General features: G+C 38.3%; 2 protein-coding genes across 5 annotated transcripts; one reads left to right on the top strand and one right to left on the bottom strand.

The window, feature by feature from the left end:
• The first annotated feature begins 1,663 nt into the window (after positions 1-1,663).
• LOC133724650 (uncharacterized protein At1g10890) lies at positions 1,664-6,142 on the top strand. The gene is made up of 5 exons (XM_062151427.1): positions 1,664-1,799; positions 1,897-2,112; positions 2,238-2,457; positions 2,834-3,050; positions 4,633-6,142. The coding sequence occupies exons 1-5, from the start codon at positions 1,723-1,725 to the stop codon at positions 4,680-4,682; spliced, it is 780 nt and encodes a 259-aa protein (XP_062007411.1). The 5' UTR covers positions 1,664-1,722; the 3' UTR covers positions 4,683-6,142.
• Positions 6,143-10,236: 4,094 nt separating this feature from the next.
• Positions 10,237-17,241, bottom strand: LOC133724649 (uncharacterized). Of its 4 annotated transcripts, XR_009853868.1 has the most exons (6): positions 17,015-17,241; positions 15,078-16,345; positions 13,280-13,354; positions 12,004-12,853; positions 10,926-11,874; positions 10,237-10,567 (listed from the first exon to the last, which is right to left on the bottom strand). XR_009853868.1 is itself a non-coding variant. In XM_062151426.1 (5 exons), the coding sequence occupies exons 3-5, from the start codon at positions 15,981-15,983 to the stop codon at positions 10,451-10,453; spliced, it is 1,098 nt and encodes a 365-aa protein (XP_062007410.1). In that variant the 5' UTR covers positions 15,984-16,092; positions 16,255-16,345; positions 17,015-17,236; the 3' UTR covers positions 10,237-10,450. The 4 variants fall into 4 exon arrangements, 2 of the variants coding, with proteins under 2 accessions (XP_062007410.1, XP_062007409.1); XR_009853869.1 differs by lacking the exon at positions 12,004-12,853 and having other exon boundaries at positions 17,015-17,239; XM_062151426.1 differs by lacking the exons at positions 10,926-11,874; positions 12,004-12,853 and having other exon boundaries at positions 15,078-16,092; positions 16,255-16,345; positions 17,015-17,236.

Genomic DNA, 17,241 nt, shown 5'->3' with positions numbered 1-17,241 from the left:
TTCGGATATGGGATCCTGGTGGACATTGGGCTTGGACTGCGACCCATTATCTTTTGTGGGCTGTTTGTTTGTTAGAATGGATTGGGGCTCCTGTACTTTACTGGTATTGGATCCATGACCCAATTCTATGGTAATCTGTTTGTGAAAGATCGTCTGCCAACATGGTCATGTTCTGACACCCTTGGCCAAGTTGGCTTTTGTCAATTTGGGCGTTGGAGTTGTATGGGTAGTCAAACCATCGACTACTCAATTCACTACACGGCTGCAATTTGTAGTGTAAAATCAGCGTTGTGTCTCGATGTTGCGGCTCTTGCGTTATTAAGTTTTTCTATTTCATATGTAATTTTCATTTTGTACTGTTTTATTTCCGTATTGATGTCTTTTGGCATCGTATCACTGTAATATTTCAATTTCAATAAATGGCAGACCTCATTCGATTCAAAAAAAAGATATCTGTCCAACCACTATTTACTTATGCTAGTTACTTCACCAACAAACCAACAATTTTGTCTCTAATCCAAATAAGATGCTATCGTAGTTAGAAGAAGAGAAACACATTTGATTTGACTCATCTTCCTTTAGGCCGCAAATTAGGAGACCTTTGTTGCCACCATCAAACGACATTAATAGGGTCTCGTTACTGGGTTTCAAAAAGCCCACAACTATTGAACAAAACTCCATGACTAACATCATTCACAATGCAGGAAATCTCTATCCATGTCAAAAATTTTGCTGCGTTTAAATATAAGGTTAGCGGTTGTGGTTGTTAGTTATGAGAGAAGTAAGCATGATATGCTCCAAGTATTGACGCTTGTTGAAAGAAATTCTCAGGTGGTTAAGTTGAGACAGTATCGGTACAATGGTGGGCCATGGGCCACGCTTGTCACTGTTTAACATGGTATCAAAGCGAGTCTCTCTCCAATTGCATCTCCAATTGTCATTGACCCAAATTTGGGTTCCTTAAATTGCCATCGGAAAATTCCGATTGGATTGTTACCAAGTGTTCGATGTGGGTCTTGGATTGTTATATTGGCCAAGTCTCCAATATGAGACTTGTGTCCCAATTTCCAATATTGGATTCTTAATTAATTTCACGTGCAGACCTAGAGTTAGGTTGCACGTGAGGGGGCGTGTTGGAGAGGAAAAATCTCACATTAGAAAAGTAACAAATAAAATATAACTTATAAGTGGGTGAATCTCTCCCAATTGTACCGAGGCATTTTGTAATTAAAACCCAACACCTATCGGGTGGTTGAGTTGGGACAGTATCGGTACAATAGTGGGCTATGGGCCACGCTTGTCACTGTTTAACAGGTGGGAAAAACTACTTTTCATTTGACCTTATTTGTTCAAGACGCTATCATTTTTTGAGAGAATAGCTTCTTCTAAGCAAATGGATGGTGGCTTCTTCACTCGCACAAAAGTGGTCATGGTAGATCTTGTCTTCTTATCAAGAGTAAAAGTCCTCGTTACAAATTAGACTACGTTGTTATAATTCTTAATTTTTGATGTAAAAAGAATGTCACAAATTTGGATGTTCAATTTTAAACATTTGTAGCCCCCGTATCATTTGGTCTAGTGACATAAACATTTTTCTTGTAAGTTTGAGACTGTTAGTTCGACTTACAAAAAGACCAGTAGTTGATATGATAAAGAAGAAAAAAATGTTTAAACATCCGTTTGTGTAAATCCAAAGAGAGGTGAAAGAAGAAAAACGAAAAGATGGGACGGAGCATATCGAAGTCGCCGTCGAGAGGAAGAAGCCGAAGGGATCGAAGCCGCTCACCCTACTCCTCCAGGTCACTTCAAAGTTCAAAACCCACCTCCAATTTTTCAAATTTCCATTTACTTATAACACTACAGTCTTCTGATTCATACATTTGCAAATTCATACAGAAGGAACCGTTCTAGTGTCTCTCCCCGTCGCCGGAGAAGCCGGTCGCCCAGTTACAGGCGCCGTAAGAGCCGGTCTCCGACGCCGAGACGACGTCGTAGGCATAGAACTAAGAGCAGCTCTCCGTCTCCTCCACCCAAGTCTGCAACTCCTCCTCCTCCTCGTCTGACCACAACTGAACGGAAAAATGCCAAGAAAGAGGAGGAAGAAAAGGCCAGGTAATTTCATCCATTGTTACAAGGATTGATGCCATGGACATTTCATTTCGATTGGATAGTTTGCCCCAAATTGTTGTTGTTGTTGTTGTTGTGTGGTTTTGGTTGTAATGCATTCTGACTATCAGGCTACTACTGGAGGCGGAGCTGAGGAGGTTAGAGGAAGAGACTGCGCAGAGAATAGAGGAAGCGATTCGGAAAAATGTAGAGGAGAGGCTGGGTTCTGATGATGTTAAGTTACAAGTAGAGAGGCGGATAGAGGAAGGTCGGAAGAAGCTGCTTGAGGATGTTCAAGCTCAACTTCAAAGAGAAAAGGAAGCTGCTCTTAATGAAGCAAGACAGAAACAAGTAAGCATATCGCTACATCTCTTTAACATAAGTTTTCAGTCCTGATGCTAGTTCAGTTATTTAGTTGGTATCCATTTACATGCTCCGCGGATTATGGCATGCCATCATAGTAAGCTACATTATATGCCGTTTATAATCATCACGTATTGAGTTGCTTTCTCTTGGTCAGACTGTCTCTAACTCTATTATCACTGTTACTTGGCCTTTTAAGGTTTCTTGTTGTTCGTATAGGATTAAGAATTTAAGATAGACATATCAACACGCACGCACGCACACGTACATACATATATTATTCATCTATATGACTTGCACATGTGAGTGAAGTTTCACTTTTGCAATCATTACAAAGCATTGATATGGCCACCACATTGCTCAGGAACAAGCTCGGAAAGAGAGAGAGGAGCTTGATAAGATGCTAGAGGAGAATAGGAGGAGGGTGGAAGAGGCTCAGAGAAGAGAAGCTCTGGAACTGCAGACCAAAGAGGAGGAACGCTATCGGGAGTTGGAGCTGATTCAGAGGCAGAAAGAAGAGGCTGCAAGGAGAAAAAAAATGGAAGAGGAAGAAGAACATGCACGCCTGATGAAGTTGTCTAGTAAGAATAAATCTCGGTCAAAGTCTTCTAGTATTGGTTTCTAATGGTGACTGGTGCCAATGTATACCTAGTGCTACTATCGGCTGCTATTGACTACTTGTCTGATATTGACAAATATTAGTGAAATATTTTGCATTCGATTTCATATGATGTTATCTGTCTTCAATTTTTTCAGCATATGAAGGTCTTTACATGAGTAAATTGATATATCTTGATCAAGGTAAGGTACTACGGTATTGAACCGGATTTCTATAACTTGAGATTCTTCTAGGAAATAGCTTCTTGATGGTTCAAATTCTTAGTTGGGATTTCCTTATTAGAGAACATACAACAGTAAATAAATCCTTCAAATAACTCATCTCCGTGTCTGCAGCACAGGAGGCCATGAGCCTTCACAGACCCTTGGCTGCAGCACAGGAGATGGCGGGTAATTTAGATGAATAGAATTGATGATAAACACTCACTTGAATGTCTAAATTCTTTGTAAATATTGTAAAGTTTCAAAGCCTATTACAGTAAGTCCTATAAAGTATCTCAGCTACTAATGTTACTTTTAAAATAACATAATAGTTACCATCCTGAATTAATGTTTTGTTTGTTATTCTTTGTCTGCTCTTCTTCATTTCTATTCTCATCATTAGATACTAAACTACTAAGCTACCGACTCCATTTATAAGATTGAAAAGGAATAAAATTAATTTTCTGGTTGCATCTGTAGTTGCGGAAAGGTTATGGTTCCTACTGGAAAATGGTTGGTTCTTTGCTCGTAGTTTTCAAAAATGTTTAGACCTAATTTACTGGATGGTTTTGATTTAATTAATGTGGAACATGATCACGTTTGTCTGCAGTATCCACTTATGTTTAGATCTATATCATGCTGTAGTGCCTGCTTCTTTTAGTTGGTATAATGCACGTCCTGCTTTCATTGTTCTATTTTGTCTCTGTTTTGGTAATTTTCTCTAGGTGTAAAGGTTTTGTCCACCCGCCACTCTAGTCTTCATTGCACATCTTGCTTGAGAGTGCAGGAAGTCTCTATTTTTAAATATATCTTTCTGCTTGAAATTAATGAAGTGGGGAGCTTTTACTTTTCGTTGGGAATTGCATTTTGAGCTCCTAAGATCACAATACTTTGCCAGGAGATCCAAACCATGGGCATGCTGAGTTACTTCTTTTTTAAATTTTTTTATTGTTTGGAATTGGTCTCTATGTGGATACTCGTCTACTCAGATCTGTATAATACCAGGAAATGGATACAATTGTTTCTATGATTCGGCTGTTTTACATATTCTGGAATTGTGTGATGTTTGATTTTATCATTTCTCATTGGGATATTGTCTACCTGTGTTCTAATGTCCAAACAATGGCTCTCTAGAAAGTAAATTTAGGTCTCTTGTGCCTATATCTCCTGGAACTTTCTACTATTTGATTTTGCAATTGTAATCGGAAATTTGGAACATTGTGGGCACAACTGTTCAATATAATGTCCCTGAGAAAGTTGGAAACACTTTTACAGAAATTTAGGATCTCAAATTCTCAATGTATATTATAAATTCATTTCATATGTTTATGTATATGTGTACAGGGTGGTTATCACAAAGAGGTTTCAGAATAACATCAACCACACAATTCTGATCCACCTCAAGAACTCGAATATCACGACTCCAGGTCAATTCTAAACAGTAGAATAAGCCCTATAATTCAGCCTCACATACATCATAGGCCAGCTCCAGTTCCCAGTTTTCTACAAATCCAGATTTCCAGTTCCCTGAAGTGTCTTCATTGTAAAACAGCTCTTGCACTTAAATTGTCATTATTCCATCTACTTCCATGAGTTTTCAATTTGACACTACCACTAGGAGGAGGAATCCATCGTAAGGAAGTAGGTGCACAAGAGACTTTAGATTGGGCAACAGAGTTGGCAGAAGGTGAAGAATTAGCAAAATCACTGGATGGTCAAACTGGGGATTATATGTCAGAATCAAGAACAGCTTTGCACCACCACTTTCCAGATAAACCACAAAGAAAAATTTTACATAAGGGACCAAGGAGTGACAGAATGATCTTGGATTGGACTCTATTTTCAAGTTGACAGGTATCCAGTCCTCAAAGCAAAGAGAAAACAGCTAGAGAAGGAAGAGTTATACACCAAAGTATCCCAGACTTTCAAGGAAAAATTCACATCTTCTAAAAAGATCCGAGGATGTGAATTGAAACTTAGTTTGGGGACAACAAATGTGATCACGAAAGAGCTTCTTTTGGTATTAGTTAATATTTTGCCATGAAGGACGGTCCAGAAAAAAGTGTGCAGTGTAGGAAATAGTTTGGAACTTCACCTCTAGGTACTCTCATCTTTAAGAAACGTAAGCTGGAGCTGCTGGACTGACAGAAAACTAACCATTGGAACAAGAGGCCTCCAAGTCCAAATGCATCCATCTTATCTTATCTGATCCTATAGTCTGTACTCTGTACTCATGCTGATTTGCCTAGAAGTGACAAGACAGATGCAATTTCACTGCTGATTTGCAAATTTGAGAAATATAGAACCACACCTGTGAAAGTAAAAGTAGGACCTCTTGTGCCGCCCTTTAAGATGGGATTTGATCAGTCAGCGAGAAATTTTATCTAAATTCCATACTCCCTTTGGTTATAGGATATGTAATATGTAGAGTGCTCTCTGTATATGTGGGTGATTTCATAATCTTCAAAACCAAGAACAAGTGTCTGCAGCTCTTTTGTAAAGCACCTAGATGGTACAACAGAAGAATCAGACTCCAGAGGTTTCTTGATGCGCAGAGTAGCTGCATTTTCAATCCATGTATTATTCACCGAGCCTCTGCGTCAGTAGGTTGGACACAGCTAAGATTGGCGATAAAGCCATGCAGTAATAAATCTTTTTAGCTCTTTTACTCGACATTAATTGCTGCAATTACTGTTCCTATTCGCCAATAGTAATTCTTTGTTTTAGGTACCACATCATTGGTAACGTTTTGGTAATCAAGTGGAATGTATCCTTCTACGAATCATCATTTGTAAGAATACTTTCATATGATGTACTTATTAGTACTGTCTTGTTATAGTCCATGGTTGTTAGCACACCAACTACAACATAATATGATTAAAAAATTTGTCCAACATCGTTGATCGGATATTTAACTCTTGATACTAGCTACGATGAATGCAGACTGAGCTTCTAACTTAGCTATGTAGCTGCCTTTTGTTAACTTCTGTGTTTCCGCTGAAGGTTGCCTATTACATCTTTGAACAATAACAGTTGGCATGTTTTTGTACTTTTGAACCATCACTGTATTCATTGCTGTATCACTAATCTTTAATTACTGCAGTAATGTTTGGGTATCCTCAATAAGAAAATCAGTTTCATATTTGGAATCATCTCTTAACCCTGAAGCCTCCTAAATGAACCATGTAACCATGATTTCAACACTTATTTCTATATGCTATATTCCACATTCTTGTCAACACAGCCTGGGATTCGAGTTTCTGGTTCAGCTATTCACCAATTTCTTGCTTACACTGGTTCTCTTGAAGCTCTTGCTAAATCTCATAATAGATCTGTATTTCGTGATATTTTATTATATTTCATAGAATTCTATTGTTTCATGATCAGTTAGAAATATGTCATCATTCCATCTCTCGAACACCTACTATTGTTCACACGCAAACTGAAGCTAGTATATCTCAAGAACTTCATATTCTTTATGAAGACAAGGAAGTATTTTTGGCCAGAGAGCTCGCTACTGGCTTTACATAGGAGATAAAAGAATCAAGTTTTTCCTACTCGAATAAAGAGAAATCAAGTTTTGGAAGTTGAAGAACACTTGGACTTATGGCACACTTCCGATACTTGCTCACAGTTTTGTACTTTCCAGAAGAGGTTTACTCCCTGAAATACTCCTACCCATACTCTTCACCATCTATTAAAATGTATTAGCCCTTGTATTACTGACACTCGGAATCTTTACATTTTCTGCTCCTTCTAAATCGAGGAGCTTTGTCAAGGCTTTGTAATGTTGCATTTAAGATCATTTCAAAAATATTTGTCAAGAAACGTAGGCCTTTATTGGCTAAATGTATATCTCAATAAGACTTTAAACACTAGTTGTTAGACTGGATCAGTGGTTTTCAGCCATCTTTGGTATTGGTCAAGTTTTAGATGCTGAGGTTTACTTATTAGTTCTTGGTTTCAGAATGTCTTTAAATTGCAAATTTGCAATATTATCAAATTGGAGATTATATAGGAGTCTTCATTCAAGGTAAACCTTGTTATACAGAGTGACATTGAGTCCCATCCTCTTGGTGCTGTTATCAGAAGCTGCAGACACCTACTTTACGAGTTTAATTCTGTGAATCTCTTGCATATATTCAGAGAATGCAACTGTACTGGTGATTCCCTTGCTAAGACTGGTTTTGGAGCATGACCAGGGTGTCATCTTATTTGACTATCCTCCTCCTCAGGCTGCTACTGCCTTTCTAGATGACCTCTCTGAAGTTTCAAGATCTAGGCATTCTGCTAGGCCTGTTACTTAGCTCTTTTTTTATTTTTTTTATTTTTTAAGACCTCCATGTAACGAAAAAACAAAAATAGCTGTTAGTCTAAATACAATCAGGTAGGCCTTATTTCTTCTCCATTTGGTTTAAGAATTTCCAATCTTCCTTTCAAAAAAAGAATTTCCAATCTTACGTTTACTGATGATTGCCTTCGGCAAAGCTTCTCCTACTGCTGCTAGAAACATTGTTAGAATCCTTGATCTTTTCTCTAAAGCTTCTGGTCAACAGATCCAACTATCATAAATCTGACATGTCCCTTTCCAACACTCTAGCTTCTCAGATAAAAGAATGACATATACCGTTTCTTCAAGTTCAATACGCATATACATGGGAGTTCATAACATTGTTTTTGGAAAAAGCCTCTGAAACTACTGATCTAATTCAGAATGCAGCAGAAACTTGCAGTCTGGAAATCAGGAACTTTAAACTGGATAAAGAGAAATCAGATCCTTTCCTGCTTCAAATGTCCCAAGATATAGGTTAAACTGGATGGAGAGTGTAGAAGTTTCTTTTGGGTATGGGATGTTAAAATGCCCCATTGAAGCTTGGATACCTGCCCACTAAATCTAAAGGAGGTCTAGGTATGACGCCAGCTGCTTTGGTTCAATCAAGCAGCCTTAACAATGCTTAGCTTGCCTGAAAAGTTACTACCAACCCGGGCCGGGTCGATCTGTTTGGGCCTCGCGGTTTGCTTGGGTTGTTGTGTGTAGTTTTTTCTGTTCAGTTTGTTTGCTTCAGTTGTTTACTTTCCTGCAGGTTTTGGGTCTTTCTGACCTCAAATAAGTCCCTTCTCTTTCGAGTAAGGGTAGTTTGGAGTGGCCTCTGTGCCGGTATGTGCATCTCTTATGCCTGGTCTGCTCTAGGTTGGTGGCGAGTTACTTGCTTTGTCAAATGGTCGTTGCCTCCTAGTGGTAGGTGGAAACCTAGTGTCGCTGGATGTTTTTTCCAGCGGCAACATGATGGGAAATCTGTTTTTATGGAAATTATGCTAAGCTGTAATCGAGTTACAGATCAGGTTATTTTTCCGTCGTGTCACCGTTATGTCAAAGCAATTCGAGATGCCAGTAGTGCGCTCGTTGCTAGTTGGTGCTTTTTCGGATACATGTTTGTAGTTGAGGCTCCTGGTATTATCTCAGGAAGTTTTCTTGATGTACTTTGTTATTTAGGGTTTAGGTCTCATGTCCCCCCCATGTATTCCATGGTTTCATTAATGAAGGCTTAAGGGCAGCCGCACCGGCCCTTATTTCAAAAAAAAAGAAAAGTTACTACCAACCCTCGAATTTGGATGGTTTACTTTATCAGAAAAAATGGTCAAGACACACTAGTTTCTTCAATGCCAAGAAAGCATCCAATGCTTCTCTCGCATGGAAGGGAACTTTAGGTGCGAGAGATTTACCTCAATATGGCCTCAGGTGGATTGTAAATGATGGAAAAGCTATCCACTTTTGGACATTTAACTGGGTTTCTTCCCTTGTCCTTTATTTGCTCATCCCAGAACAAGAGATATGAATAACTTGGACTGTAATTTGACAGCGGATTATGTTATTCAAGATTATCAATAGAATCATTCTCTACATCTGACTCTTTTTCCTATAGATGTTGTTCGTAAAACTGAAGCCATGATGAAACCATTGATCATCTGTTTACACGTTGCCCTTTTTGCTAACAATCTTAGGACTAATGACTCTAGTTGTCCAATTCCATCTCACTGGAACTTATTTCTTGAACTGGCATGAAACTACTTTACAGAAATATGTGAGATTGACTTCAATCATTATCTTAGCTTTGCAAACTTGGACAGCAAGAAATAAAACTTATTTTCTAACAACTCATAGCTCAACTTACCCTTATCTTTTGCTGCAGCTCATACTTCAGCTTTCAGAAATTCAAATACCTCCACCTCAACTGGCACGAAGATTCATCCCTCAAAAGGAAACATCCTATCCATCCCAGATCAAGCTTAAATTTGGAGGTTCAGCAAGACCACTCTGCAGCTGCCAATTTTGTGATTCGTCGCTCCTCTAGAAACCCTACATGCAATGGCAGATACTCTGGGACGATCTGACGTCCAATTGCTTGCCCCATGCTCTTTGGGATGATCTACATCTGCATTACTTCTCAAGCATTTCCCACATCACTGCTCAAAGCTGTAGATTGATTGCATCACAGCCAAACCCTTTACTCCATTGAGAATCAAAATGCATTTTTCTCTTTAAAGCCAAGAGAGAGAGAGAGAGAGAGAGAGAGAGAGAGAAGTTAAATATCCAGAAAACAAAGGAAATCCCCAATTCAACTCTCTTTTGTCAGCAGTAGTTTTACTTGATGAAGATGATTTAAAAAAAAAAAAAATTGTAACTGTTAATTGTGGAAAACACGGAACTGTCCTAATTTAGAAATCATTAGACAAGATTTATCTTTATGATATGATCTCGAACTTTACTACATGCTGCTCTTTCCGAACAATATACACTTTTCACACAAGAAATAATAATTGAAACAAATCACGAGATATATGTCCCTTTCTCCCAAAATTGGTTCACCTTCTACAAGGATAGGACTCTAACAACTAAATTCTGTGAAAGAATAAAGAGATAGTGAGATACAGATGCAGCCAATCATATCTTCAGGTAATTGCTGATATCTTACCCTTCAAAAAAGGTTGACTTATATTTATATCACAGTGCAGTGCAAATAATTGCCTATACATAGCTCATTTATATTTTTGCATTTAAAAAACACTAATAAACTCAGACCAAGATAAAGGAAGTTCTATTGAGTTTCTTTCCGAGATGGAAAAAGGATGAATTGACAAGCTTAAATAGCATACAACAGAATTATGTTTTGTGCGCGCCATGTGTGCGTGAAGCCCAAATTCCAAATACGAGAAACCAAAAGACAAACAATATTGCCCAGTAACGTGCCGGTCCATACTTGATTCTTGTGAGCACAAACTGCAGTATTTAAAAGAAGAAGAGGTTATTACTGTGATATATATATATATATATATATCATGACAACTTCCAAGTCTTACACAAATGAATCTGAGTTGAAAATATAACTGCAATCTAGCCTAATCGACCTGTATAATTAAGTTTTCCCTGAAACTTAAATCTGAAAGAGAGCAAAATTATTATTATTATTTTTCCTTTTTATTTATTTACTTTTAAGATAAGAGAAACTATTATTAACAAAACGGAGGAAGTACCTAGGGGACAAGGCGTCTACAGATCAACCAGCAATTTTAACAACTACAAAAAGGATCTAACAAACATACAAACACAAAAGTAATACAATTAAGGAAGAGGGCACCTAAAACAGAAGCACAACTTCCCAATCCATTGAGAAACTGATGCCTTGGAGCAAAGCCACGTATCGAACTCTATAAAGTGTTTTATCTTCTCATCCCCAGCTCCCTTAAAGACTCTTATTCCTTTGCATGCGCACCACCCAAATGATTGCTAATATAGCACAACCTCCCAACACCATTCCTTTTGTCTTTCCTCCAAAGAATTTATACCTCAAACACAATAAGGCCTTGCAAGAAGCTGGAGCATCCCATCTGAAATTAGCCTCAATAAATAATTTCTGCATAAGCTCATTGCAATTGAGGAATGAAGGAGAACATGATTTACAGTCTAAGCAACATCATTACACATCATACAACAACGTCCGGACAGGCACCAAGGGTGTCTCCTCTGATAGCTTACTCTCTTATCAAAATTGGAATCCCAACCATTTTCATGTAGTACTTGCTTCTGATGACAGCATACCAGAGGGCATCCTCTTATCACTAAAGAGCCAAAGCCACTTTCCAAGTAGAACTTCATTCTTCTTTAATAAAGCTTCCCGCACTGACAACTCTTTTCTTGGCTTGAGAAAGTCACATCCCATTTGACTAAATGACCCTGTTTTCCCTCCAACACACACCCTCCGACAAAAAACTGCTTATATACCTGGTATTGGCCATAACTTACAAGACTCTCTTCTAGCCACAACTACAGAAATGCAAAAAAGAGATGTATAGCGGATTGCCAGATTGCTTAAAACAGATTCAATCCAGTCAATCATCCCCCTCTTGATAGGAAAGTTTTACTCCATTCCTTTTAATCTCCTTTCTACTCTTTCCACCACTGGATGCCAAAGACTTATAGCTTGGGGTTAACCACCAAGAGGCAACCCTACATACTCTAAAGACCAGTGTCCCATGTCACATCCCAGCACCACTGCTAACTCCTCCACTTTACTCTCTTAATTATCCCTGCAATCAAACATAATTTTTAGGCCGATATCACACTGAACACTTCTAAAATCAGGAATAGAACTTCTCAAACTTTGACCCTCTTCAGAAGGAACAATATTGTGTCATTCATAAACTGCAAAGATTTACCATTTCTTCCCTCCGAACAGCCAACCCTTCAAAAAAAATTCACTTGACTTGCTCTTTCCACCATCGTACTTCCATCAATCACCGAAGTACAGAAAGGTGGCAACATTTCTTCTTGCGTTGGTCCTCTTGTGGCTCCAAACTTACCCTGTGGCCGCCCATTCATTGGACTAGAGAAATTGACTAACCTCAAACACCCTCCTATCCACACCTACTCCAAAACAACCCCAAAATCCTTTTGCTCCATTACGAAAACCAAAATATCCCAATCCAGAAGATCGTAGGCCTTTTCAAAGTCAATTGTAAAAGCTAAACTCAGATTCTTCTTTTTCCTCACTTCCTCCACAACCTCATTTGCTATTAAAACTACATCCACAATCTTTTGTACAAGATGAAGTGGTAAAAAGGAACCAAAGTTTCAATAATGTACTAGATATCTTAAAATCAATTGAACGCCACAAACATATTTTACTTAACTGAAATTTTGTGGCTTGATTTTGTTTTCTAGGTGAATAAATTACGACGGCTATCAAAACTTTGGTTATCTTGGCACACACTCCTAGTCTTGAGAGGATTGGCAATCTTTGTTCTCATGGTCATAGTAAGGGGAGGAATGGACAGTATGGAAAAACAAGATCTGCTACTGAGATAGAGTTTGAGAAGCAACAAACATTGGACCAATCCTTGAAGGGAGACAGAGCCATTGTATAGGTGGTGATATGCTAGGCCATGCGGGGATGTCTACTTTCAAGGGGGTGAAGACTAGGACTAGATGATGGATTTGGTGCTTTTGCAGCATCAACCCTTGAAGAAAACTTCAAGACATTCATGTCGCCGTAAAGACAATCAGAAGCTGAAAATCAATATGTTGTGAGTCATAAGCGTGCATTTCATCTTCTTAACTCTTCTGAACTTCCTAGCATAATGGCCATAGGTATACAACTTGAAGGTTATTTAGAAAGGTCGGGAAAAAAATAAAATAAAATAAAAAAGCATGTCAAATCTGGAAACCAGTTTTCACAATTGCCTTCCTAGGATCTAAGGTGCCACCGCAAATTTTTAGGAAAATCTCAACCAAGGAAATCAAGAATCAACTATAGCACGCATCATAGTTGCATGGATTCCATGAGATATGCACAGTGAGACTTAAGAAATAACATTAGTAACCATAAAATTAACTTGGCCATATACAAATCAACAAAAATAAATTAAACTTAATGCAAATATCTAAGGATAAAAGGAATATATAAGATAAGAAAAAAAGGGATAAGCTACTTACAAATCGAAAGAAAACCACAACTGTTAAAGCACAAATTCCTCCCAGGAGAATATGAAGACCACTTCTGGCAGTTTTCTGCAATCAAACAAGCGTTCGTCACATGAAAAAGTAATTAATGCATTGTGATAAAAGGATAAAAACATAGTGCAATAGAGGATCTAATTAAAAGAATGACCTAATGGGCAAAGACAAGGAAGTTGATTAAGGGCAGATGCTTTGGTCTGAAACAAAGACATGAATTTTTTTCCTGCAATATCTAGAATTTAACGAACCCTAGGAAGTGATTGACTATTGACAATTTGAAATAGGAAAGTTAGGCGTTTGAAACAGATGTCTTTAAAATACCCCCTTAGGTACAGGTGCTAGCAAGAATATCGCTAATTTGAGGGTTTAGAGGAGAAAACCTGTCTGTTTTTCTCCTCAATGATCTGTGATGTGCAAATGTGGAGCAGAGAGTGTGAGCCACTTATTTTTGCACGGTTTGCCTTTGCGTGAGAAAGGGGTGAGGATGTTGAGGGAATCTGTGTTGGGTCATCCCAGCTGTGTGTGACTACATTTTGGCAGAGCCATAAGGTTTTTGTCGCGTGAAGAAGGGTATGGTTCTGGGAAGATCTAGAGTGATGACTAGTAGAGCAATTTGGGCAGAAAGAAATCTGAGAATGTGAGGGGTAAGGGGTGAGAAGATGGACTATCTGTGGAAGAGGAATCACTTTGAGCAGGTATATGTCCTTCAACCACTCCTGCTTTTAGGAATAGTTCATCCCTGCAATCTTTCCAAATGGACTTCCAGCACCTTATTATTGTCTTCTATAGATCAACTTCCTTTGCATTACACAGTTCCCTAGGACCACTGGAGCTTTCTTTTTTTGGTCCATCTCCGGCATTAATTGGGTGATGCAGCTTTCTCCTTGTTATGAGAAATTCCATGGCTGCTTTTCGTAAGAAAGGTAACATGGTAGTCTAGGAGGTGGCTCGTATATGCTCTTTTTTTCTTTCCTTGAGTTTGTGGTTCAAGGGGTAGCACAAATTTTGAGGTCCGGAACATACAGCTAAGGAAACAAAGACTTTAGTCATACAGAACATGTCCATCAAACACGTGCAGTACTGATTTGTATTAGGAAAGTGTCACAAAATTACTGTAGAGCAATAATTTTGGATCACTATGGTATGCTAATAAAGCCTGCGAATTGATAGATATTCTATGACCAAAAAAGGCCACAGAAAATGGTAATGATCACTGTAATTGATAGTTCAAAATTCCATGTAGAAAGTGGCAACTCAAAGAACAAGATGATAGATAAGTCACTGAAGTATATTCGGTAGTTACACTTACCGAAACCTAAACTGTTCCTCTACTACTTACTTGAATCACTACAATCAAAAGAGTTCATAAGATTGATTAAGATTATGTTTTTTATTGAAGTTCTACGGAAGAGCTGAAATTCTTTCTGCAACACCAAACTATTCCTTGAGATACAATTTTTTTTTTCTCCTCAACTTCAGGTATATATTCTAAATTTATAAAGTTGTGGTTCCTAAAATAATGCTCAACCTTCAAAAGACTTGAACATATGAAAATAGAGCACTCTCACGTCCAATATTTATTATTCCTTCACCGATCTGCTGTCTTGTTGACCTTAATCTCATGCTTAAGGTTTTGAGAAAAGTTTAATTTGACTAGCATGTAAAGATATATTAACAAATGTATAAATAATGTTCCCAACAGAGGGCAAGGAATTGAAAATAAACTATTATCTAAGACATCTTTAATAAATTTAAATAGAACAAACTGACATACCTTCCCAACATGAGGAGCTAAAAGCCACACTATAGTAACGGTAAGCAGCCCTGTGGCAAGCAGAATAGCAGTAGCTTCCATAGCCCATTTGGTTGCAACATTTTCAGCAGGGACAACCGCAGTATTCTGAGGTTCTTCTGATGCAACTTGTGAAAGTGCAACAGAATTGTCATTTGTATTATTGTTAACGTTACCATTATTATGTGGACTGAACCACAGGGAAATCTCACTCAGCCGTTGCCTTCGAATAGCAGCTACAGCATCCGGATCTACACCTGTACTTGTATTGGCATGTGGCGGATCAGTTTGCCCACTAGCAGTTCTTTCCCTCAATGATTCATACTCTTTCAATGAAAGAAGAACCTTTTTGAAATCTGTAGCTCTGATATTCTTTGAAACACGTCCACAGATTTCACAAACAGTGGACCCATGGTTGATAAACCATTTGAGTGCGCATGAATAGTGTACTAGAGCAAGGTCATTTTTGCAAGAGCAACCAAGCTCCAGTAAAGTGTCTTGATGCTGACATGAACCCATTTCTAAATCAGCACTACAAATGAAAACTTCTCCATCAGGGCCTATAAACTCCAAAAACCTAGGTTCATTTCCAACATTTTTCTTGACAGAACTATAACTTTCAGCACCTTTCAGGGCTATATTGCTGTCAGGATTTACTTCCCTGTGGCTTATGCATGCTTCTTGTAAAGGAGGAGTGATACCCAAGAACTCTAATGCTGCATCTCCCCTTTTGTCAGATTCAGCGCAATGGCACACACGACAAGTTGGCAGTCCGGCATCCTTGTCAAGACTATGGCGTGGGTGAGTCCCTAGATAATCACTCTGTCTAGGTGAGCCACCTTCCTCACTGACTCCAACCTCAGCTTCTGATAAGTTTTCCTTGCCCATCGAACCAGTCGAGGCTTTTATTTCAAAAAGTATGCAAGTTATTCCACCACTTTACTTATATTGACTTCCCCTAATCCAAGCTAATGAGGCCAATTCTCCATTGTGAACTCTAAGAATATAGAATAAGCATTACAATTCCAGTAAAAGGTTGAAAAGGAACACAAATTTTTGTCCCAACCCTCAAAGTGGCTTAAGCCCTTAAGCATAATACAAGGTCTTGGTGCAAGAGAGGTTGCTGGTAAAGACACTGAAGAATGTAGAGATATCCAACCTTACTATCTGGTTATGGCTTCCACTGATGATTTTAAGCTAACTATCACTCCAATGTAGAATGATTATTAACCCTGTTACTGTTAGATCCTCTGACATTCAAAAAACAGCTGCGTGAGGGATATGCCAGAGGCATGTGCAGGACAAAGTCATAGTTAACAAAAGAGAAGACAATGCTATTCAAGGGAATATCATCTCAAGTATAGCAACCGCAAACCCCACAGAAAAATCAGTCAGTTCAGTAACCAACAACATAATATCACTGTGAATTGTCTACATTTCGAGATCAGTAACCGATTCCATCTACATAATTGATAAAAAAAAGAGTAAAACAATTCTTTTGATCCAAGTGTGATAATATTATATCCCAATTCATCTTTGACAATGAGTATCAAGGAGAAATAAGGCCAACAATATGAAAGCATAAAAACTATTTCAACCCAAATACCATTTTCTAATTGGAAGTCATATATCAATCTATAAATTAAGCACCAGATAAGGACTTGCATAAAAAATAAAAAGCTAATACATGGTCCTCCCCAACATACCCACCAAAAATTCCACACCCAGAAACCCAAATCCAAATTCAAATATTAAAAGAGAAAGGGATCGAATCAAGTCCCGAACTTTCTCATCTCATAAACTAGTATGAAAACCCAACTCAACTGGGTGGAAATTCGACAGCGCTACATATACATACAATCATGTATGGCAATTGGGTATACAAAGAAACTGAAGAGAAAGGAAGAAAGGGCACATACATTGGGTTGAGTGTGATTGAAATCTCTGCAACTGTGTGTGAATATCTGCTGGAGTCTGGAGAAAGAAATGGGTAAGAACTTAGGTGGACCTGAAAGGGTGACAAAAACAGTCGTCAAATATGCTCAATGGTTTTATTCAACAAGAAAAGCGACAAAAATGCTATTTATCCAATCTCTTCCGATCGGTTTATGTAAGTTTGTTTTTGCGATTATTGCAAGCAGCCGAC

This window comes from Rosa rugosa, chromosome 1 (assembly GCF_958449725.1).
Source record: "Rosa rugosa chromosome 1, drRosRugo1.1, whole genome shotgun sequence".
Taxonomy (NCBI): Eukaryota; Viridiplantae; Streptophyta; class Magnoliopsida; order Rosales; family Rosaceae; genus Rosa; species Rosa rugosa.
The sequence above is the reverse complement of the archived record's forward strand: the minus strand, read 5'-3'. Positions and strand labels throughout refer to the sequence as shown.